Source organism: Acipenser ruthenus, chromosome 1, assembly GCF_902713425.1.
Source record: "Acipenser ruthenus chromosome 1, fAciRut3.2 maternal haplotype, whole genome shotgun sequence".
NCBI lineage: Eukaryota > Metazoa > Chordata > Actinopteri > Acipenseriformes > Acipenseridae > Acipenser > Acipenser ruthenus.
This window is the reverse complement of record NC_081189.1, coordinates 77,547,296-77,572,642: the sequence shown is the minus strand read 5'-3', so window position 1 is coordinate 77,572,642 and position 25,347 is coordinate 77,547,296. Positions and strand designations below refer to the sequence as shown.

At 40.1% G+C, this 25,347-nt stretch overlaps 1 protein-coding gene across 1 annotated transcript; it reads left to right on the top strand.

Annotated features, from left to right (window-relative positions):
• Window positions 1-385: 385 nt before the first annotated feature.
• On the top strand, window positions 386-7,477 carry LOC117420963 (5,6-dihydroxyindole-2-carboxylic acid oxidase-like). Its single transcript, XM_034034772.3, has 8 exons — window positions 386-463; window positions 699-1,135; window positions 2,012-2,334; window positions 2,809-3,013; window positions 4,119-4,286; window positions 4,688-4,867; window positions 5,413-5,556; window positions 5,847-7,477. Exons 2-8 carry the CDS (start codon window positions 775-777, stop codon window positions 6,059-6,061), a joined length of 1,596 nt encoding a protein of 531 aa, XP_033890663.2. The 5' UTR covers window positions 386-463; window positions 699-774; the 3' UTR covers window positions 6,062-7,477.
• The last annotated feature ends 17,870 nt before the right edge of the window (window positions 7,478-25,347 follow it).

The following is a 25,347-nucleotide window of genomic DNA, read 5'->3' as shown; positions in this document are numbered from 1 at the left end:
ATATATATATATATATATTGTAATAGTCATAAAATTACTAAAAATACTAAAAACACAGACATGAATACCCAATTTTAAAAAACAAATAAACAAAATAATAAAACAAAATTAAATTAAATTAAGATAGGAACACAACAAACGTCCACGTGTCATCAAGCGGAAGGTTAATGCATATGTCCAGCTATCAACAATCATGACTGAAGCCAGGGCAGTATCCTTTTTTTTATTATTATTTATTTATTTTTTTACTTGTAATCTTGTGTATTACAGTATCAATTGTTACCTTGTTTCACCCTCTGCAGAAAATGTGATGTGATCACGAGGAGATCAGCAATCAAGGCAGTCATGCGCCAATTGGGTATTTAAAGTCAGGAATTCATTAATCTGAACAAAGTAAAAAGAAGGGATTATTACTAGTGAGTCGGCATTTAGCTCAGAGGACAGGCGCAGTTCATACAGCTGGGTGAGACAACGTTTTTGTTTGTTTCTGTTTAATATATAAAAACAGGTATTATTTTATACATTAGTTTAATTATACACCGAAATGAACAATGTTTTCGAGTTATGAAAAGGGAATGCACAGAGCTCCTGTTTCTATTTTATCCGCAGTAGTCCTTAAAAGTATGTATAGAATTGACCACAAAAAACAATGTATGTGTTAACTAACAAAATCCATATCGTCTGTTTTCTTATCCTAGATATAGGTCCTCTGGAAAGTACCCTACCTTTCATCTCTCCCCCTGCTACTTTGAAATTGGGCATTTTTTTAGAACAATGTCACTGCGGAGGTGTGTATTGTTGATTACTTTATGTGCCACGGTGGTGCACTCGCAGTTTCCAAGAGAATGCATCTCTGTACAGGGTCTCCAAAGCAGGGAGTGCTGTCCATCACTGAGTGGAGACCCAGGAGATCTCTGCGGCTCCAGCGCTGGACGGGGCCAGTGTGTGCAGGTGAACGCTGACGGGCGGCCCCATGGACCGCAGTACACGCAGGACGGACGGGATGACCGTGAGAGATGGCCACTTGCTTTCTTCAACCGCACCTGTCAATGCAATGGGAACTTCTCCGGGTATAACTGTGGTCGGTGTAAGCACGGGTATGACGGTGAGAACTGTGACCAACTTCTTGTTGCAGGTAAGGAAATGTTTCTGATGGGAGTAGGACTGTCAACATACAAAAATAAATACACGGGAGGGGACTAATTATTATTATTAAACTGGAGGTAAACTAGACTTGCAATCGTACACTTTTGTTTTGTGTATGATCGTAATCTTGGCTTTTTTTGTATGGTACTGGCGCATATTTAAGGTATATTAACTTTGTTTTTAAATGAAAAAAGCAACATGGATTTCCTGCTAAAATTATATATTTTTTGCTATGCCTGCATCACACAGTGGTTAATTTGTTTGTCATTAGTAACTTCTGTCTTTTTAGGGTGTAGGCTAGCTCAGCATGCACCAGATAATTTACCCTTCAGACACCTGTCCAAACTGTCAATTTGACTTCATCAGACAGTCCTACATTTTCAAAGGGCAGTTTGGAATACATACAGTACTGTGTTCTTCTCCCCAAAGTAGTAAAGTATAGAATACACAGTCTACTGATTTGATTTAATATACATTTAGTATCATACTGTGTTTTTTTATTTAAAAGCATTCTTATGTTTTATATTTCTGTTGTGTTTTGGTTTGTTTCACTGTGTAGAAAGCTGAGGCCAAAGTTAGTTCATGGTGTTACTACTACCATGGAAAACATTCGTTGTAGTTTGGGTCTATAAATACATTTGTTACAGTAATAAACTAGCCCTACATTTTTAGAAAATGTCCACCTTTGCTTCATGTTCAAATAATTGATTTAATTTCAACATGTCGTACAATCCATTCACTAAAAATAATACATTCACAAACAATGGATAATTGTGTGTGCCAAGTATAATGATGCTGTATCCTCAAACAAGCAAGCTGACAGGGTAACTGCATGCTCACATCCGTCTCTTCCTCTTTATTGCAGTGAGGAGGAATGTTATGGAACTGAGCGTGGACGAGAAAAGGCGTTTTGTGAGTGCATTAGACCGGGCCAAGCGCACTGTGCAACCCGACTTTGTCATTGCGAGTAGACGTTATCCTGAGATCTTCGGACCAGATGGCAACACTCCACAGTTTGAAAATATTTCAATTTACAATTTCTTTGTGTGGTCTCATTATTACTCTGTCAGCAAAACATTCCTTGGAGCAGGGCAGCAGAGTTTTGGAGGTGTGGATTTTTCACATGAGGGACCAGGCTTTCTCACCTGGCACAGATATCACCTTCTGCAGCTTGAAAGGGATATGCAGGTAAGGTGAAGGCATTCATTCTTCTTTAGATTATTTAAATCAAGACACACTATAAAACAAATATCATATTTCCATTAAAAACACATGCATCCAATTTAAAACAAAAAAAAACACAATTGCAATAGTATAACATCAATGTACTGTACATATGGTCCTTTGTGTAGAATTCTATGGGTGCTTATAGAATTCAACAATTTAAAATGTTTGCCTGGGGTTAGGATTTGTGTTTTATTTTTTTCCCAGTAAAATCATAATAAATGTTGTTGCTGAAAGTGTTGGGGAGGAATTCTGCTTGTCCCACAATATTTTAGCATGCATTTCTAGTGTTGTTGGTTACTTTTGATAATGAAAACAATGTAACGTCACAGAGCAAATCACAGATGGCTGAATAGCTGAGACAGCGCTTGATACAGACTGGCTTGTGTATGTACATCTGCACTCTTATTAATCCTATTCAATGTTTGAACCATACAGGACATGCTGCAGGACCCATCCTTTGGACTCCCCTACTGGAACTTTGCCATTGGCGGGAACAACTGTGATATCTGCACCGATGACTTGCTTGGGGCCAGAAGCAACTTTGTGGCTAACACAATCAGTTCAAACTCTGTCTTCTCTCAGTGGCGAAATCTTTGTGAAAGTGTTGAAGACTATGATACTCTTGGGACTATATGTAACAGTGAGTACTTTTAGTGATGTCTTTGCCTTGAATGTTGGAAGACTAAATTGTATGTGAAAAGCCCTATTAGGAGTGGACTGTCACTTGATATGATGTCTGGTCTATATTGGTACTGTCGGTTTTCAAGTTTTTTTTAATGTATTAGTGTCTTGTAATAAAACATGAATGATTGTGTACTTCCATAGCTAAGCTGCCTTTTCTCTTGAAAGATTCTACAAAGATTGTCTAAGTTTCACCCCTTTTTGAAACCTGTTTTTATAAATGTTCTATTCAAGCTCTGGTTATAGCTTAGGAATCGGGATGGTTACTTTAACTCATTCCTCTCTTTCTTGGTCAAGTCAGTGTGACCTTTTGGATATTTAAACACGTTGCACACAAGATTTGACTAATCCTCTTGTTTTGTTTTGTTTTTTTTACCCAGTTAATCCTCTTATGGTATGCTATAAGAAGTGTTTCTGGTAGAAATATTCATGTGCAGTCCTATTGGTACAAGCGTTTGCCGCAGCTGTAATCCTGCTGGGTACATTGATCAATTGGAATTTAAATTATTGTTGGACAGTGGAATCACACTCGCATTAATGCAGAGAAAAGAATGATACTCCATTATTACCTATCTGCTGAAGGAAATATATTCAAAACCACTGTATTCGTCCCATCCCTTATATATATATATATATATATATATATATATATATATATATATATATATATATATTAAAACTGCCTAAGTAATTATGAATACCCATTTTTCACAAAAAAAAAAATCACTAGGAATGTTTCCTTTAATATATATTCTATAGGAAGAATGTCTGTTTGTTCAAAATTATACTGACACTAATTCTGTAGAATATATGATTACACTTTATAACGGCATATTCTGCTTTTAGTCCACAGTGTAGTCAATTTAAACCCGCTTTCCATGGATCAATATCCAATACTGCTAGTGTCATTAAATACACATTGAACAGAACTGTCAAGTGTACATTTTGACCGCCTATGTTATCTATTTTAAGCATGTAACTATAATGGCACATGTTTGTTTTTAGTTTTTGTTTCTTTTAAGGCAGTTGTCTGGGAGTACAATAACACATTTTTGCTCCAACAGACACAGAGGGAGGACCTATTCAAAGAAATCCAGGTGGGAATGTTGCCAGGCCCATGGTGCAGCGCCTCCCTGAACCACAAGATGTCTCTGCATCTTTAGAAGTGGGCCTGTTTGACACATCGCCTTTCTATTCCACTTCATCAGAGAGCTTCCGAAATACTGTAGAGGGTGAGTGAATTGTGCAATACCACACAATTGAGTCTTTTATTTTGTTTGTCTTTTTATGTTTCCTACACAAGTTTGTTGTGAACACAATTTTTTTTCTGCATGCAGCTAAAAAACTATTTTAATAACACCTGAGCTGTACACTGCCTAGTGTCCATGTTAAGTATGTGGTCAGGAATATTTGTGTTTATAGCACAATATTAAATGGTATCTTTTTTGTGCAAAAAGGATTGTGAAACACCTACATCTTTTAGTGTATATAAAAATAATCTTAAAAGGCTTTTACTGCCATTCTGTGCTATAGTATTGATATATTCAGCTTTAATACCAACCTATCATAAAGAGAATGCTTTTTGATGGATAAATCTTTGTGATATTTCATTTTTTTTTTTTTCTTTTTTCAGGATACAGTACACCTTCAGGGAATTATGATCCACTGGTCCGCAGCTTGCATAACCTGGCTCACCTGTTTCTGAATGGAACTGGAGGACAAACCCATGTGTCACCCAATGATCCCATCTTTGTCTTGTTGCATACTTTTACTGATGCAATTTTCGATGAGTGGTTGAGAAGGCATAATCCCGGTATTGTAATCTCCTTTTAAAATCTATATTAAGCAAATTATCTTGTGAAACACTTTAATTAAAATAATCAGCAAGCAGTTTATCTGAAACATGTTGTGGTGTTTAACTGCATTCTGCTGCAGTCTTTCCTTGTATTAATCTCACAATACAATTTCCTGTAATAAGTGATGCAGAGCTCAGTTTGGATGCCATTTCCTTTTCTACCCCTGCCTACACAACCAGCTCTCAAGAAAAGATGTGCTAGGGTGAAGCACTGTAGCTGGTTACTACGATACTATACTACTATATTAAATCAGATGAGCACAGCATTTGAAAAAGTGAATTATCATATGCAGTTTTGGTGCTAATTAGATTTGCATGGATTTTCACACGCAAAAGAGAGATGGGGGGGCCCAATATTGATGTCTTTTCTTTTCTTGGAACTTTTTTGAAACTGAGCCCCTACTCTTTTGTGTTAGCCAAGAATATGCTCAGTCTTAAAGATAATTTGTCTTCTGTCGCACTAACCCAAATATTTCAGTAACTAAATGCTGGCTTGGTTTCAGATGTGACTGCTTACCCTTTGGAAAATGCTCCAATTGGTCACAACAGGCAGTATAACATGGTTCCGTTTTGGCCTCCAGTAACCAATGTTGAGATGTTTGTAACTTCTGATAACCTCGGGTACTCGTATGAGGTTCAGTGGCCAGGTAAGTCTTTTGGAGAGACTGGCAATAACTTACTTTAATTGACTTACTTTAAAAGTGTGTGAAGTATGTTATTAATATGTGCAAATTTAAATGATACCCATTTTCAACATTATTATTATTATATATTTTTTTTATTATCTTTCATCCTTTTTACATTGTATGCTGCCCCTCCCATTTTAGCCCATAGTTAGAAACATTGTCCTTAACCCAAACTGTCTGAATAAGTATACATTCTCCATGTAATAGTTTTGAGAGGCTACTGGTTGACTTCTTTAACCCTTTGTCTACAGGTCGTCCTTATACCATGACTGAGATAATAACCATCGCAATTGTAGCAGCGCTGATTTTGGTTGCAATCATTTTTGCTGCTACCACATGTGCTGTGCGTGCAAGATCGTACAGCCATGGTAAAAATGAAGCTCGACAACCCCTACTGGCAGAACACTATCGACGCTACTCTGAGGATCATGAAAGAATTCAAGAAAAAACACAGTCTGTTGTGTAAATGAGGGGCAAAACACTGTGAAAGGATAGTTGTTTTTCACTTCTAAATATTATATATATATATATATATATATATATATATATATATATATATATATATATATATATATACTTTAAATGGCTGGGCACTTTTGATAACTAACTTGCTGTTTTTTTCACATTTCCAATGTGTTTTTGTTTCAGGTGCATTTACACAGTATAGTCACAATAGTTCTTTTCACTTTTAAATGGATTTGGGTGGCTTCTTAAGTACTTCTAACATTGGTTTTTGATCCTAAAGGAGTGCCTATGTGTGAAAGAGAGCTATTTCCTTAAAAACAAATGATCAGCCAGAAGGTGTTTACCTTTTCATGCAAATTATGCAATTAACTGAGAGAAGAACATAATGTATCAATTACTCAGATAAGCAAGTGTGTTGGCTAAACTTGTAAATTAAAAACAAATGTAATCTTTAAGTGGAACTCCTGTAAGCAGCCTTCCTCTCTGAAGTTTCTGAATTACAGTAGTGTGTGAAGCCCATCTAAATCGCATTCTAGAACCTGGTAGTCCTGAAGTTTGTTACATATCTTACAAATGGTCATCTGTTTTTGAAACATGTAATCCTTTACCTCTAATGTGGTACAGTGTATAACAATAGTAAAGCATATCTAATGAATGGTAAAACAAACATACACAAGTTAAATTCATGTGGTTTTAAACCACTATTTATAAACACAGGTATCAAAATGTCAGTAGTGTCATAGCTGAGCATGTGAAGCCCATACTGCCTGCAAGAGAATCATGTTAGAACCTCCTTTTTCTCCTAAATAGTCTCCTGTTTTGGGCAAAACACAAATAACTACACTCCATCCAAAATACTTTAAATATGGAATGTTTCCCAGCAAACAGCATATGTGCGCTCATGTAATAAGCAATATGACTAATTGTGACAAGAATGGCTGAGTGGGTGACGTCAGACCAGAAGACAGGAACACAAACGACAGAGAGATGTGGAGTTTGGTGGAGCTGAGCGAATGCTTTCGCTCAGCATTTAATGAATAAACAGACAGAAAATAAACGTTTGTAACAAAACACAAAAACAGGACACGGCACTTGCGCCAAAATAAACAGACATACAAAACGACTAACCACTAAACAGACGGTGCAGGACAGACGAACAAACACGGTGAGTGAAAACACTTATCTTTACGATTTTACTTTACTTTTACTTTATAATACCCTCCGTCTCCTAACCCGTTCTCCACTCACCGAACACCAACCTTTACACACAACACGTAACATATAACACACACAGGGGGGGCACTTTGCCACATATACCCCCCCTTGTGCAACGCACACATGGCCTCAACGGCCACCTCCCCCCTTAAATACCCAGCAGTCCAGGCAAAAGTCTCGGGCTGGGAAGGGAGGCTTCAGTGGGCCCATGGCTGGAAATGCTGTCAGCTCCCCTGCCGGTAGTGGCACGGCTGACAGCATGCTGGTCCCGTCCTGCAGCGAAAAAGCTGCGGGGGCAGGTGGTCCCCCGACCTCCCCCTTCTTCATAGCCGGCAGCTCCCTCCTGTGGGGCTCCGGCCACAAGAACTCCTGCAGCGAAACTGCTGCTGGGGAAAGTGGTCTCCAGACCTCCTCCCCCTTCTTCGTGGCCGGCAGCTCCCCTTTCTGGGGCTCCGGCCACCGTACTCCCTGCGGAGGTACGGGCAGCAGAGGCAGCTCCAGCTCCTCTGCTCCTGGCGGTGGTGGAGGCAGAGGCAGCTCCAGCTCCTCTGCTCCTGGCGGTGGTGGAGGCAGAGGCAGCTCCTGCTCCTCTGCTCCTTGCAGTGGTGGTGGCGGAGGCAGAGGCAGCTCCTGCTCCTCTGCTCCTGGAGATGGTGGAGGCAGAGGCAGCTCCTGCTCCTCTGCTCCTTGCGGTGGTGGTGGCGGAGGCAGCGGCAGCTCCTGCTCCTCTGCTCCTTGCGGTGGTGGTGGCAGAGGCAGAGGCAGCTCCTGCTCCTCCCCCTCGGGTGGTGGTGGAGGCAGAGGCAGCTCCTGCTCCTCTCCCTCGGGTGGTGGTGGAGGCGCTGCCGGCTCCTCCGACAGCGGGGGTAGGGCTGGTGGCGCTGCCGGCTCCTCCGACAGCGGGGGTAGAGCTGGTGGCGGGCGTCTCCGCTGGGCTCCCTTCAGCAGCAAAAACAGCGGCTGCTGTGGATCCTGAGCTTCACGCCCTCGTCCCTCCCAAAAAAAAATAGGGGTTTGGGCCTTCAGCTCCTCCCCTCCGGACACAGGACGCACCGACTCCTCCCTCTCGGGCCGTGGACGCACCGACTCCTCCCTCTCGGGCCGTGGACGCACCGACTCCTCCCTTTTGGGCCGTGGACGCACCGACTCCTCCCTTTTGGGCCGTGGACGCACCGACTCCTCCCTTTTGGGCCGTGGACGCACCGACTCCTCCCTCTTGGGACGTGGACGCACCGACTCCTCCCTCTTGGGACGTGGACGCACCGACTCCTCCCTCTTGGGCTGTGGACGTTCGGGCTCCTCCCACTCAGGCGCAGGACGTTCGGGCTCCTCCCACTCAGGCGCAGGACGTTCGGGCTCCTCCTCCCCTGGCTCCTGCTCTGGGCAGTCCTCGTCCTCATGCCCATATGCAATGCACATGGTGCACCACCTTGGCTCCCTCTGCTTCCTCCTCATTTTTCCCCCTCTCTGCCTCCTTCTGCTCACCTTCCTCCTTTGGGCTGGTTCCTCCTCCTCTTCCTGGAAGGGGCAGACAGCCACCGTGTGCCAATACACCCCGCAGGCAAGGCACCAACCTTGGTCCTCCAACCTGCCGAGGAGATCCTCCAGCTCACTGCAGCAGTCTCTCCAGTTCCAGCCTTCCATTTTTTTTTATTTATTTATTTTTTTTTATTTACTTTTCCACAAAAAAAAACTGCGGTTCCCGCTCTGGCCTGAGCCCTGGAGGCGCTGTTGTCCTGGTTCTGACACCACGTGTGACAAGAATGGCTGAGTGGGTGACGTCAGACCAGAAGACAGGAACACAAACGACAGAGAGATGTGGAGTTTGGTGGAGCTGAGCGAATGCTTTCGCTCAGCATTTAATGAATAAACAGACAGAAAATAAACGTTTGTAACAAAACACAAAAACAGGACACGGCACTTGCGCCAAAATAAACAGACATACTAAACAGACGGTGCAGGACAGACGAACAAACACGGTGAGTGAAAACACTTATCTTTACGATTTTACTTTACTTTTACTTTATAATACCCTCCGTCTCCTAACCCGTTCTCCACTCACCGAACACCAACATTTACACACAACACGTAACATATAACACACACAGGGGGGGCACTTTGCCACACTAATGATAACTCATTAATAGTTTGGAATGATTAATACCTGTGCCCAAATGCGCTCACAAAATGCTGTAGTCTCTGCAGAAATATTATATTGAGAAATAAAGCAACCTGATATTGGTATAGCAAAATTAATATACTGTGAAAGAAACAAATTAAGTGTCTTAAAACTGAATGATGACAATAATGTATTCTGAGTATTAAATGTTGCCTTTTCTCCTTTCAAGCTTTAGGAAAAGAATGACAGCACAACACCATTCACCTTTATCTGTATGGTGGCAATGTGTCTATTCATATTCCAGTTTCCTCAGTTCCACAGCTGAGTTTATTATGTTTAATTCAAGGCTATCAGTAATAACAGACTCAACCTTCAAGTCCAAGCAAAGTTTCTTTATTGTGGTGTGTGTCTTCTAGTACGGGCCAAGTGCTGTAATCATTAAACTACGTTAATTTGTCACTTGTTTCTCATAGGAATGTTTCTCTGTGATTGTGAATAACCTTTAGTTCATATTTGAGCTGGCCATAAGCAATTATTTCAGTGGTATCTCCCCATAAAGATGGATCTCTTTATGCTCAATCCAGCTCAATCCAGCTCTTGGCTGTGACAGTACCCTGTCATATTCAAATAAGCACCCATAAAAATAGTGGTATCATCTGAAATACCCACAATACAGATATCAACCATCTGCATTATGGAGCATGTGATATTACACATTTTATACAACATTGTGTAAATGGGCATTCTGACTGTTAATTAAGTGTGAGGCAGATTGTTAGAGATCTTGGACTTTCTAATGGGTGTGTGCATAACATTATTGTGACATATCCAACTGTGGCAAAGTGGTTAAGTGGATACAGGTGCAGGAGTGATGCAGTGCGTGATTAAACAGACAGAGAGAGTTAGAATCCAGTTGGAAAGGGGTTTTATTGTATCCAAGTCTGGTGACCAAATAATAAGACCCCGGCAATACATAACAATGTATATTGCATGGAGTAAATAACAACAGGTTGCAGTCTCAAACAATAAACACAAATATCCACCCCACAATAATACCAACACTGTCACCAGTCCTGGGTGCGTGCAGTAGAGCTCATGGTGGGTGATACAGTTTATTAGTGACAGTAGTGCAGTACTGTTCCGGCTTTGTGCTGGCCCTTGGCGACAGCTCTGGAATCATGTTAGCCGTCTAGTAATTTACAAAACGACAATTACAAAGAAACAAACAAAACACTCACAATACGTTATTTCTCATGGGGTCTCTCACATGGAGTCCTTACAGGTTCAAAACTCAAACCAAAGCGAAGGAACAGATTGCGTTTTTCCGCCCCCTTTTATGCCATCACACATGACCGCTTGGTAAATGAGTGCAACCGCCCCTCCAATCTGCGAATGCCATGTCGTTTCAATGCGTTAATGCAACGGAGTCCCGCCCCCTTTCTAGCTGGTGACTTCCCTTGAACACTGGGAAAGAACTGTCAGGCCAGCTCGTCCAGGTAACTCTGTTCTCGCTGCTTCGCACCCTCACAGGTCAGGAGGGAGATTTACTACCAAGAATCATTGTATTTCTGTCACACCAGCCCATGACAAAGTCTTGTGGACATTGGCAGCTCTGCAAACATGAGCCAACATACAGCACATGCTCTGCAAAGGCTGGGCTACAACAGGCGAGTGACCCCACGGAAAGCCCTGCTCACCCATGTAAATGTATAACATGGGAAGCACTGGGCCTGGCAGATGTTAGACAGACCATTCTGATCTCAGATCAGTCCCACTTCCAACAATTCAATTCGAACAGGTGCATTTGGGGTTAAAGGCAACAGTAAAGCATGATGGCTGCAGCTTCATGTTCTGGAGTCTGATTTGGTTCAGTGGAAAGACCGAGTTGGTGTTCAATTGAAGGACGTCTCAATTCAGCATGTTATTCTTCAGAACCATCTCAAGCCATTGTTCCATCAAGGGGCTTTGCAGCTTACATTGCACCTTCTGCAGGACGATGGCACCACATGCCATACATCGGGAAACTCGACCACTACCTGCCAATGTAAATGAACTGCAGTCCAAACTCATCAAACTATGGCAAAATCTGGACCAGAGTGTAATACAGAATCTCATTGATTCCATGCCTGCAGGGTTTCAGGCCCTGCATGATGAAACAGGCCAAGCTATCAAATACTGATGTGTTTGTTTCTGCTCAGTTTTGTACTTATGTTGTGTTGCAGTTTGATAAATGTCACCTCTGTTTCAAGACTGCTCATTTTAATATGGCAGGGGACTGTATGTATTAAAAATAATGTTTCAGAGTCAGTCACCTAATTAAAGCTGGAACTGAAAGCTCTTCCAATCACATATTTTAAGTTTAACCAATAACCAATTTGGGTCAAAATTATATTATGCAAACTGCCAACAGGAAAAAATATAATTGCATTTCTGGTCCCGTATTTATGGAATTAGAACATATGGGGGCTGACGTAAGGATAGGCATAGTGCAAATAATTGCGGCTGCAAAATCCAAATTGCCTAGCGACCAGGCAATTATTTTGCACTGCGACCAATGTAAGCTTAATAGCAATGCAAATTACTCAACACACACACAAATAATGATCTGCAATCATGTTAATGAGGGTCACATTGAGCGCCACCTGTGCATCAGGCTATTTAGTGACCACAGCCCAGAGGTGAGGTGAGTTAGGAGTACAGAGAGCAGTAGGAGCTGTATGAGATTCGTGGAGCACAGAAATCAAACCAAACAAAAAAATATGTCAGAGGAATGGCAGCAAAGTCCTCTTGGTGCACAGAAAATAAAATAAAAGTAGTCTGAGGTCACTCAGCATGACATTTATTTGGAAAAGACTCAGCCAGCATCAGTTATGCTACCAAAGAGGCCATATGGTCCTCTATAGTGGAGAAATGCAATGCTGTCTGTGTTACCAGGAGGACAGTGAACCAGGTGATAAAAAGGTGAAATTCAGCTATTAGGTCTAGCATGACCTGCAAAGTGAGATGATAACACCTTACCTTCCCAAACAAAGTGACCCTGGGTTTGAATATGCGGGGTCTTCTCTGTCTCTCCCTTCTTCTCCGAATGTTTTACTGCCTGTCCTCAACAAGAGCCAAGCATCGCTGCATCAGAAAGTGTACCACAGCAGCCATCCTGAGGCCAATGACAGGTCTCTAAAGGTGTGTGGTTTTATACAGCTCTTCATTACTCGCTTCTACAATGGTTTGCACTTTGTAAGAGGAGGTACAAAGTTTTTGGAGGGTCAACAATTGCTCAAGTGTAAGGCAAAATCTCATTATAATCCCTGCCCAATTCCTTGATCTTTTCTTCTTTTGAATACATTTAAATATAATTGAAATGGATTAATGATGGCAAAGTGCTAATTTGATAGCGGGTGCAGAACGGCAGGTGAAAAACATTCTTTACATATGCTACACTTTTAGTGGCTGCTAAAATTCCACTTTACGGCACCAAAACACGGTTTGTGCATGCAAAAAAATATTGGTGTTTTGCAGCCACAAATCGCACCATAAACATGCTTTTCAGAAGTGGCAGATGTATCCCTAATAAAACAGTACAATTCCACTTCAGGTTTAATCGGTAAAATAAAAGAAGAGTCTGGGTGGTATTCTAATTGGTTTCATTAACAATTTAGAACAGAGGCTTGACTTAAATCAAAGTTTATACCGACATAATTTTGTTTTTATCCAGGCCAGGTTGGAATAAAGATGAGATAGAAGGGCCAACAACTTTAATTTAGTTAAGCACATTTATCGCTAGGAAAACCCATTTTTGTTGAATGAACATTTTTAATATGTGTTACTTCATGTAAATTTGTGTATTTAAATTGCTTAAGAAAATACTTTAAAACAAGCAATGCCATGAAAGAAAATATTAGAATATTAAATAATTTGGAAAATAATTACCCCTTTTATTTAGACAAAGAACAGGTTTAAGTTTGTTGATTTTGATTTTGATTTTGAGACAAAACATCTGAATCATTCTGCAATTAAAAGCAATATATTAGAGATCAAAATATATTTTTTACATGATTTTACAAAACCAGTTAACCAGCAGGTATTTCCTAGACATAACAATATTCAGAGGTCCATTTGCACAGGTTGTTGTACATTTCACAAGTATAACCTCTAATTAGTATGTCAGACTATGCAAGCATGTACTTGCAATTAAAACATCTTCACATTGCATAAACAATCATTTACAATTTACAGTTTGGGCATCACACACTACCAAATAGGCTTGATACAGGTTTGGAGTATTTCAACAAATATGAAGTAAGACGGTCTAACAAAGTCTGAGTAACATTTAAAACTATGTGAAGGCATGTTTAAACATTAATAACTCTGAGGTAATAATTGCTAATTCACCAAACTGGAGCAAGATCTGCGAGGAGTAAGCCCTGGGACTTGACCGGAGGGTCGTGGGTTCGATCCCAGGTGGGGGACACTGCTGCTGTACCCTTGAGCAAGGTACTTTACCTAGATTGCTCTAGTAAAAACCCAACTGTATAAATGGGTAATTGTATGTAAAAATAATGTGATATTATTATTCTTAGTTTATTTAGCAGACGCCTTTATCCAAGGCAACGTACAGAGACTAGGGTGTGTGAACTAAGCATCAGTTGCAGAGTCACTTACAACAACGTCTCACCCAAAAGGAGGTTAAGTGACTTACTCAGGGTCACACAATGAGTCAGTGGCAGAGCTGGGATTTGAGGACTCTCTAGTTACAAGCGCTTTTCTTTAACCGCTGGACCACACAGCCTCCTGCAAAGGGGCCAGAGAGGAACACTGGCATAAGTGAAAGTAAGTTATTAGTAAAGAATGCAGGGTTCCCCCTGGCTCAGGGAGAGCAAGTATGCTGGCCCCAAGGGGAACAAGTGACAGAAAATGGAGATTTGAGAAAATGCAGGGTTACCCCTGGCTCTCGGAGGTCGAGGCCAGCTCGGCTGGGCCTAAGGTTGGGAAGTGATCGTCACTTGCCCCCAAAAGAGGATCCCCAGCTCCCTGCATCTGCACCAACAATGCAAAATATAAAAATAAAAATAAGGGTTAGTAAAGAAACATAGGATAATTAGTGGCAATCAATTTTTTATTTAATTTTTTTAAAAAATATTAATGACTAATCTCACCCGTTCAATGGATAGGACCTCCCCTTTGATTGGGAGGAAACCTCTGGTGATTCAGCAGAGAGATAGCCCCCACTCCAGGCATACTAGCAATATTCTGTTGGGCCGAATAAATATCAAGAAGCATGGATGTCAAGTCTCAAGGTTTACCCATGAAATGTTTTTTTTCACAATTTTGAGTCTCACGGCCATGCAATGGATTCTCACGTTTGTGCATAAGTTTGTTATTGTTTGCGAGGTTGCAAAACCCTTTATACATGGTACAGCGGTTGTGGCAGAGCAGGGCTCTGCCCTTAGAAATACTGGCAGGGAAGGAGTTAAATTCTCCTCCCTGCCCAGGTTGATTGCTTCAGGTGGGAGCAATCCACCAATTAATTATTCAATTATTACTCAGCCACCTGGCATAAAAGGAGGCCTCAGCCTCCCAGTTCTAGAGAGAGAGTTCTAGAAGGAGTAGAGTGTTTTTGTGTGTGCTGTGTTGTTAGTTTTTGTAAACCAGTGAAGGCAACGCCCAGCCTGGAAGCCTTATTTGTAAGTTTTGTTTTGTGTTTATTATTTTGTGTTTAAAACCTTTTTGTCTGGCCCTTGTGCTGATTTATTTTGAATTTTTGTTTATTAAAAACTTTATTTTGAACTTTAAACTGTCTCTGAGCCTCAACCTCGGTCATTCCTTGTCACAGCGGTAAATCTAATACAACTGTCCAAGCATATTATTTCTTTTATTTGGGGGGGGGGTCACCATGAAGAGGTGTACATTGCCATTGTATATTCCTGTAGCTGCTACGCAAACTCCCCCCTTACTCCAAAGATAGAATTGCCTTGTTGTCGCAAACTGACGGTTTGTCTGCGCAAGCCTTCTATGTTTCTGTATACAACACGTCATTACTCGGTCAGAGTCAAATGAGAGGCTGTCAGACTGTCTCTGTCTCGTTCATGCAAAAATGACCATATAAATAAAAGAGAAATGGACATCAATGGGAATGTAATTATTAAAGTTGAAAAATAAAATGTTCTTTGTGATGCCAGTGTCAGTGGTTATAAAGACAATACAAAGAAATACGCCATATGGTAAGAAATAACAGTATAATTGGAAATTGATGGTATGTCTATCTCTTTATTTCACCTTAATTTTGGTCAAAGTGATGGGGAGCGCCACACACTGGTTTTGTATTTCTGTAAAATGACACTTCTTTGTTTTAACAATGTTGACCAATAATAATAATAATCACATTCACACACTAACTGAAGATCGTATTAAAACTGAAAATCAATAAAAAATATATATTAAACTAATTTTCTCAGTATTTACAAAGAAATATGTGTAGATGTATTCTTTTTGAATGATTTACATATTAAACCAGATCACATATAAACATTAACAGTTTAGGGTGTGGTGTACCCAGACTATTTCTTTGTTTTATTTATTTTATTTTGTCTCCACAAAAGGAGCAAAAGCAGACAGTATTTTCTTTTCATGACTAGCTACAGTTGGTTGAAGGGTGAAGGGGATATTCGATTTTGCTTGCAGAATGCCGTGACGGCAGACCAGCCAGTTACGTTGGAGGAGCGGGTTGATGGGGCGAGGGTGGCGGCCATATAGTTTTGTGCGGAAGCGAGGAGATTACAAAGAAAACTTTAGTTTGGTATCCGATCACTGAATGGAGGAACAGTCAGGGCGAAAGGATGAGCCGAGGGAACCAGACATCTGAACCAGGGAATCTGTAGGCGAAAAAGAGCATTATTAGTTATACCTGGAAGCTGGCTGGCTTGCAAGATGAAATTATTGGTAACTGAAATGCAGATGAGGCGGCGCAGGTGTTGCATAATGAGGGGGGGGAAGAAAAATGGCCTTTATTAATAATATGTACGGTAATTTGATTATCACAGAAGAATAAGATGGATTTTTTCCGCCATGTTGGGCCCCGTAGATAGACTGAATGACTATAGGGCATAGTTTTGAGGAGGGCTGTGGATTTCTTCTCAGGGGATAGAGACTAGATTTCCAGCCGATGGAGGAAGCGTCCATATGGAGTGAGAGGTCATGGTGGGCAGAAATGAAATCATCGTAATAGAGGGAAAGGCCGTTCCAGGGCTGCAGGAGGGAGGACCACATCCTGATGCCTTTCTGAGCTTCAGATAATACATTGATGTGGGCGTTGAGATTTTGAACTGTCGTGGAGAGAGCATGGAGAGGGGATATGAAAATCCTGCCTTGAAGAATGATGCGAATTGACCCAAGAGTGAAAGAAGGTCCCATTTTGAAATAGTGTGGTTGATTTGGAATGATTGAATGAGTGCATGGATACGTTCCAGTCTGCTGGGAGGAAGACAGGCTTCGAAATTGAGTGTACAAGGTTTTCCAAGGAATTCAAGGGGGTGGACTGGACCAATGTTTTTTCCTCTGAAAGGAATTTTATGTGAGGAATGACCAGCAGTGCATAAATGCAGTCGCTGCTAGAATCCAAAGAGAGAGAAAACTGCGATGGGTGAGTATTCATTTTATGCTTAAATTTATATTTAGCAATTAAGTATGAGTCTGCAGAGCTGTGTGGCATATGCAAACGGAAAAAAATCAGACAGAGAATGAGTGGTCGACCCGGGGCTTGGCTCAATTGATAGATTGGCTTGATTAACTAGGGAGAAGCCCCTGCACCTGCTCCCCGAACAACACCCAATGGTTACAATACAAATACAGTTATAATCTTTACATAGAGTTTGTCCTACTGTACCTAATTAAAGTTTTACAAGATGAAGCAGAGACATACAGTCTTGTGTTCACACAGAATACACCCTCCTACATGTGGTCAACTGTGAATTCCAGACCGGAACTTTTCACAAAGGCAATACATTTTTATTCCATTAGGTCATGAGTGCTATTTCCTTCAAATTACTGTGGCTTGTTGACATTTTATAGTATACCGGTATGTCTGTGTTCTTTTAAAACAAACACAATGTGTATGAATGCAGTTTCCTGCATTTTTAATGCAAATATAGTACAACAGTCATGGCAAATATAGTACAACAGTTCAGAATGCATAGTGTACTGTACAATACATTGCAAATATTAACAAATCTATCAAATAATTAGGAGCTACAACCTGGTCTCAACAATTTGGGCACATGCACTAACACAGACCACATTCTTAGTGAATTTACAGTGACAGAATTTTGGCATGAAATTAAATGTCATGTTTCAACAAGTATCTTAAGTGCTTCCAAAAGTTATGCACATTAGTGGTACCGGCTGCAACTTTGTTATGTGTGTTGATCTGATAATTGTACAAATGCCACCCTAAACTTACATTGCCCATCTGAATCCCAAACCTAGAGTAAAAGTAATACTTAAAGCTATATCATTTTGTACAAATTGTCAAACAATTTTACTCATTTTTATTTTGAACAAAACGTTGTTTTTTTTTTGGTGATAACTGTTAGTTGAAAATGTAAAATACACAATGGAAACTGAAGGAAAATAAAATAAAAATAAAAAAACACAAATACAGAACTTTACACATATACATATATTCAGCTGATCCTTATTAAAAGGTATGATCAAAAAAACATTTGTTGAACATTTTGTATGTGGACGTTTTGAATGACAGCTTTTTATAATTTTTGATACTGATTTTATGTGTCAGTCTATTAATATTCTAATTTTACTCCTCTCTTTATTAATTGTATGTTTTTCTTTCACTGTATTTTTGTTGCTTTTGATTACCGTATTGAATTGTTCCTTAATAACTCATTTTACTCTCAATCTTACAATTTTTTTTGTACTCTGCGTGTTTAATTTGACTGTATTCTTGTTGTTGATTTTATTGTATTGTAAAGCACTTTGGGACACTGTGTGAAAGGCACTATATAAATAAATACACTTTATAAATCAGGACGGTAACCAGTGAGAAAATTCAAGCTCTTTTTATCCTGGTCACTAGCAAAGTGGCAAAAGTTTTCAAACCCAGACTTTTCTCCATTAAGGTGCATTAGGACCTGACAGATTCGGGAGTTCTGCTGGTATTACAAGATATGGATTTTTGCTACAAAATGTAACGACTAACAACAGTAAACAGGTGAACTCATCAGTATATATCAGTGTGGCAAAGTGGTAAGTGGAACGTGCAGGAGCAGTGCAGTAATCCAACAAGAAACGACAGACAAAAAAAGGTTGTGAAAAGTTTTCTGTTTATTTTAATCCAGGGGTCTGATGACCAAACAGAGACAAACAATGATAGCTGGCAAAACACAACGATGTGTATCGCACAGTTAATGGTTGCAGTCCTGTTTACAATAAACAATTATCCCACAAGAACAATAATCCCAATGCAAATACCCAAACACAAACATAGTCACCTCTCCCAGTGAGTGCTGTAGTGCTGGTCGTGAATTTACAATGTTATTTTAGTGAACAGTCGTGTGTTGTTGTCCGGGTTTTGTGCTGGCCGTGGGCGACAGGTCATGATTGTGTTTAGCCATCCATTCTATTAGTACACAAGACAAATAAGACGATATAGACAGACTGACAAAAAACAAGCAAAACACTCACGTTCTCTTTAAACACAGAAATACCTGTCCCTTCGGTTCAGTTTCAAAACCATAACAAAGGAACAGATTACAATTCTCCATCCCCCTTATATGCTGTCACGCATGACCCTTGGTAAACGAATGCAGCTGCCTTTACAATCTGCGGCTGCTACATTGTTTCCCTTCCAGGTCAATACATTCTTGCAACGGAGTCTCGCCATTTTCCAGACTGACTGACTTCCCAACCTGGGGAAAGAACTGTCAGGCCAGCCCGTCCAAAGAACTCTGTCCTCGCTGGTTAGCGCCCTCACAGGTCAGGAGGGAGATTTACAACCAAGATTCATTATATTTCTGTCACAGTCAGCAAGAAGCGTATTGTTATATTATTAAATGTTATATTATTAATAATTAACCACTTCAACTCCAGGTACCAGATTTTGAAAAAAATAATAATAATGTTTTCAAACCTGTAATTGCTATAAAATGTTAACATATGATGAATAAAACACAAATAAATGACCTAAACTGTGTTTTTCATTAACCCGTTATGCTCCTGTGTACTACATACCCATGTTCAGTATAGAGATATAAACACATTTTTTTTAACAATGAAAACAAAAATGCTGCTAATAATGCTAATAACAATAACAATCAGTAAACAGTAATTATCAAATAAAAATCAAACATCAAAATGTGTGCCATTATCTACTTGCTCTATGCCATTTATTGAAATGTTCAATACAACAGAACCTGGGGTTGCCTTCGCAACCACTGTACATTTTTCTTGTGTCTTTTTATTTTCATTTTCGTAGCAGACCCTGCATCTTTTTTGCAGTCTCTGCTTCCCTTGTGTTGGAGGGATAGTCACAAATGCGTGTACAGGGCTACTTTGCACAGGCACTGTGATGGATCTGGCTGCCGCAGACGCCTGCTTTATTGCCTTGTACCCAGTGCTGTGTTTTGATAGTATTTCGTCACAGCACTGCCATTTCAAACCAAACAGCTTCCTGTTTGCAGCTGGCTTACCTGTATAGCTGCATGCTCTTTTGTTGGTACAGTTTGTACTGTTCTTGGCTCCACATCCTCTTCATCATCTTCGCTGACGTATAAGTCAACATCACTGTTGCTGGTATTGAAACCCTCCGAACCAACTTCACTCCCGTTGCTCATTATGGAAAGACCATGTACGTTGCCAGGTTTAGCTTTCGCTAAAATGTATATAAACTACAACTAAACAAGTAAAACTAATAATAAAACAAAAAATAATTAAAACACTATATATATACTTGTAAAAGTTGAATGGCTTCCTGCACTATATCTCAGTCTTCTAAACGCCCACAGGTAGATTGGAGTCGCTACATGACACGCAATTGGATACAAATGTCACCTGACATTCCCCCAACTTTCATTACACATTCCACAGTAACAGTACTGCCTTAGAGAATGAAACCTGAAACGCTAGACTGAGAAACGGATCATAGAATGTCACTGCCAGGATCCTTACCAGATGTACAAAATGTGAACACACCACCCCCGTCTTGCCCAGCTTAACTGGCTACTTGTAAATTTCAGGATTACTTTCAAAACTCTCCTGCTCACCCACAATGCCCTTCAATCTGAATTGTGTCAATATTTTCTCCAGGACATGCACCAATGTGAATAGTTGTTTTTTTGAACACCAATCGCAAACTTTGAATTATATAACACCCAATAATTTACACAAAAGATCAAAGTAAAATCTATACAAAAAAGTGTGACTTAACGACTCAGAATAAACTCCAAAGGGGTTCGTAGGCTTCGGTCCTGTTTTTTTTTTCTTTACGGCTCATGCAATGGTGGGAGGTTGCACTACGTCTGCCTTTTCTTAACCATGTTTCCACATGTGGTTCTGGATTCCACTTTTGAGCAGGAGGGCCAAGCAGTGACACAAATATAAGATGAGACACTGTTCTGATGTGTAGTCTGTTCCTCGATTCTGACATTATAATGTTCATTTTACTGAATCCTCTCTCACAGTCTGCATTACTTACAGGTAGCGTGTAAACCACCCTGAATAGTTTTTTCAGTTTTGCAGAAATGTTTCTTTTTCCAGTTGATTTGTATTCCACAAACACTTGATGAGTTTCATTTCAATCCAGATTGAATTGTATTGCCAGATATTTTATGTTTTTCTCACCATGGTGCACATCATGCTCACTGTCAGTGGTTCCCATGACACAATCTATGTCCTGCAGCAGTCATTTGTTTAAGTCATCCTGGGCATTAGTCGTTGTTTCATGTTGACGACAACTGACTGAATCACCTGATCACAGACTGAAATTTGCCACCTTCCTTTAACTCCACTCATTTAAACAAGCCTTTGTTCAGTCCAGTCTTCGCCTCTTCTTGTTCCCCAGGACTTGTTTTGTAACTTTCTACTCTCTTGATGTACATTTTTAAGTATTCTTGGCCTTTTGCTACGTGACACTTTTTGTGCTTGTAAAGCTTCTGACAGATTCTTGAGTTCAAACAATAAATCACACATTAAAGCCAACATAAGAACAACGATTTTGCTAGTTAACTTGTCAGCAAGTCCCTTGAATTTATTTCGCTCAACAGACTTCATTGCAGCGTTTTTGGCTTCTGTAGTGAAGTGGTGATTGAGAGCAGTATATGATGTCCAAACTGCAGAAACACATCGGTAAGCGACCTGACGAACCCCTAATATTCTGCCTATCTTCTTTACCTCCGTCGATAACAAATTTGCACATTGCTCCAGCTGATTCACATTTTTTGGTGACTGGCTGTACAAAGCATGCAGTGTGGTCATGAAGCACTCAAAATGATTCACTCCTCCACCAACACTGGCAAGGACATCGTTGATAGACAGCTCAAGCCAGTGATTTAACAGTGCCAAATTGTAATGTTCGGAAATTCTTCTTTTAAAAGAGCAGCAACGCCAGAGTGCCTGCCCAACATCACACTTGCTCCGTCCGATCCTAATCCAATTAGGACCGATTTTAGATCATTTTTGCTATAGCCATTACTTTCCATACATGCAATTAAAGCATTGGAAATAGTTTCAGACTTTTGATCCGCTAATTCCACAAGCTCAAGAAAGAACGTAAATATTTCCTCTAAGGGGTCATCATCATCTTGGTTGTCATTGGTTGGTATATGTACACATAGATAAACTATCAATGCAGACTCATTGCTTACTGATGTAGATTCGTCAATCAATATAGATAATTTAGATTGACATTTCTTCAGATGTTCAAGTAATTTGGATTTCATTTCCAGAGAAACATGCTTAATAATGTCAGCACATGTCACATGACTATGAAAGACGTTACCCATTTTTAGTCAATTTGCAGACTGCAAGTCTACTAAATCTGTATGATCTAAAAATGGCCGATCATTCTTTGCAATGTAATATGCCTTACGCAAAATTCTGGAGGTGACATCAACATTGCTGGTACTTTGATCAGAAAGGAGATTTTCTAATGTTTTTGATTGCACATCTTTCATAATTCTCTGAGCATTCAGATGGGCTAAACTTGATTTATGGTCATGATTGCTGTTGAAGTCTTGTGTTGTTTCCTAACGGGCTTATACTACAAATCACCCACTGAGGGGCTAATGTAACACCCTTACTAAACAGTACATTTAAATGCTTTGCATCACGACAATCTTTGCAGCCTAGAGAAACTTTCGAAAAAAAAAAAATCCATGCATACTTGGTTTTGTAATCCATATACTGTTTTGAGCTCCTGCAAACAATGTAATCCTCAACTGAAATATCAATACTTGCGGAGGAATTGCTTGGCTGCTGATTCCATTTGGAGCTGCTGGTATCGACTTCATTTTCATCTTCGGTTGTATCGAAACTTTCACAATGGTCTGTTGTTGTCGGCGATGTTTTTTGTTCATCAGAAAGTTTCGATTGCTTCAGAAGGCTGTAAAATGAACCTATGCTGGTTTGTTGCAGTATTCCTCTTTTCATTTTAACGATTATTCAGTTACTGTGCGCGGGTAGTGCAGTACAGTGACCCCAAAACAGTTTCCGGGGGAAATGGAGTAGTGGTTAGGGCTCTGGACTCTTGACCGGAAGGTTGTGGGTTCAATCCCCAGTGGGAGACACTGCTGTTGTACCCTTGAGCAAGGTACTTTACCTAGATTGCTCCAGTAAACACCCAACTCTATAAATGGGCAATTGTATGTAAAGTGAAATAATGTATAATGTGATATCTTGTAACAATTGTAAGTCGCCCTGGATAAGGGCGTCTGCTAAGAAATAAATAATAATAATAATAGTAATAAATATATTCTATTGTGTATAGGTAACTTGCACAGGCAGTGAACAAACTCTGAAGGTGCCATAAGCCTCGTAAATACCTATTTCCTGTGAATTGACCCTGCCAGGACTCCTTTTCCCTGCCATGACTCCAGACAGGGAAATTCATGGTATCGATAGGCTGATGCAAGTAGTAGGGCGAGTAGGGTTTTTTTGCATCAATAGTAAAACTTATTACTTAAAATATATTCTTGAAATTTAAGCAGTTCAAGTCCAGTGAATAACCTGAAATGGTACAAAGGTAAGCGGTAAACTGCCAGAGGTTAAAAAAAAAAGTTTAGGTTACCAAAAACTGAAAAATAATGTACATTTCAGAGTATACAAAAAGGCCTTTTTCAGGGAACAAGTAATGGGTTAACAACTTACAGCTGTTCTGCAGCAATGGAAGTAAATTGAGCCTTGAAAGTTGATGCTAACAATTCATACAGGTGTCCCAACTTTTGTTGATTACTTACAAACCCTCTGTCTGTATAAAAGCAGTGTTGGAACAGACTGTGTTACTACACCCTCTTAAGCATTATTTGGACAGTATTGTACTGCAGGAAGTAGTATATTGCTCTCATAATGGTGAGAAAAAGGCAATTAACAAAGGAAGACAGACAGACCATTATAACCCTTAAAAGTGTAGGTCTTTCCTTTAGAGAAATTGCAAAGAAAGCCAAGGTGTCTGTGAGTACAGTTTCCTACATCATCAAAAGGCACTTGGAAACTGGAGGAAACTCTGACAGGAAGAGGTCTGGCAGACCCAAAGCCACAACAGAATCAGAAGACAAGTTTCTGAGAGTCAACAGGTTGCGTGATAGGTGGCTCACAGGACAACAGCTTCAAGCACAGCTTAACACTGGTCGAAGTAAGCAAGTTTCAGTTTCAACTGTGAAGAGAAGACTTCGAGCTGCAGGTTTGACAGGTCGAGTGGCAGTAAGAAAGCCATTGCTGAGATGGCAAAATAAGAAACAGAGGCTTGCCTGGGCCATGAAGCACCGCCAGTGGACTACTGAAGACTGGAAGAAGGTCTTATGGACCGATGAATCAAAATTTGAAATCTTCGGTTCATCACGCAGGGTTTTTGAAAGCCGTTGAGTAGGCGAAAGGATGGTTCCTTGGTGTGTGACACCAACTGTCAAACATGGAGGAGGAAGCGTGATGGTCTGGGGCTCTTTTGCTGGATCCACAGTCGGCGACTTGCACAGAGTGAGTGGCACCCTGAACCAAAACTGCTACCCCAGCATTTTGCAGCGCCATGCAATACCCTCTGGTATACACCTAGTTGGTCAGGGGTTCATCCTACAGCAAGATAATGACCCAAAACATACCTCCAGGCTATGTCAGAACTACTTTAGAAGAAAAGAACAAGATGGTAGGCTTCAAATCATGGAATGGCCAGCACACTCCAGACTTAAACCCCATCAAGCTGGTTTGGGATGAACTGGACAGAAGGGTGAAAGCAAAGCAACCTACAAGTGCAACACATTTGTGGGAACTTTTGCAACAGTGTTGGGAAGAACTTTCCGAACAATATTTGATTTCCATTGTAGAAAGAATGCCACGAGTGTGTTCGGCTGTTATATCTGCAAAAGGTGGCTACTTTGATGAGTCAAAAATTTAGATTAAATTTTGTTAAACAAAACGATTCCATGATTTCTTTTTTTATCTCCAATTGTTTATTTGCTCTATGCTTTAATTTCAGAGTACATTGAGACATTAAACTGCGTAAATTTCAATAAAAACTGGAAAAATGGAGGTGTTCTAAAACCGGTAGTGTATATATATATATATATATATATATATATATATATATATATATATATATATATATATATATATATATATAATTTATTTCTTTTCAGACGCCCTTATCCAGGGTGACTTACAATTGTTACAAGATATCCCATTATACATTATTTCACATTATACCGATATCACATTATTTTACATACAATTACCCATTT

Bases quoted from the DNA above. Each gene is read 5' to 3' on its own strand.
- LOC117420963 (XM_034034772.3), top strand. From the start codon at position 775: ATGTCACTGCGGAGGTGTGTATTGTTGATTACTTTATGTGCCACGGTG. The intron at 4,868-5,412 runs GTATTGTAATCT...GCTTGGTTTCAG, and splicing joins GTTGAGAAGGCATAATCCCG to ATGTGACTGCTTACCCTTTG. The intron at 5,557-5,846 runs GTAAGTCTTTTG...CTTTGTCTACAG, and splicing joins GTATGAGGTTCAGTGGCCAG to GTCGTCCTTATACCATGACT.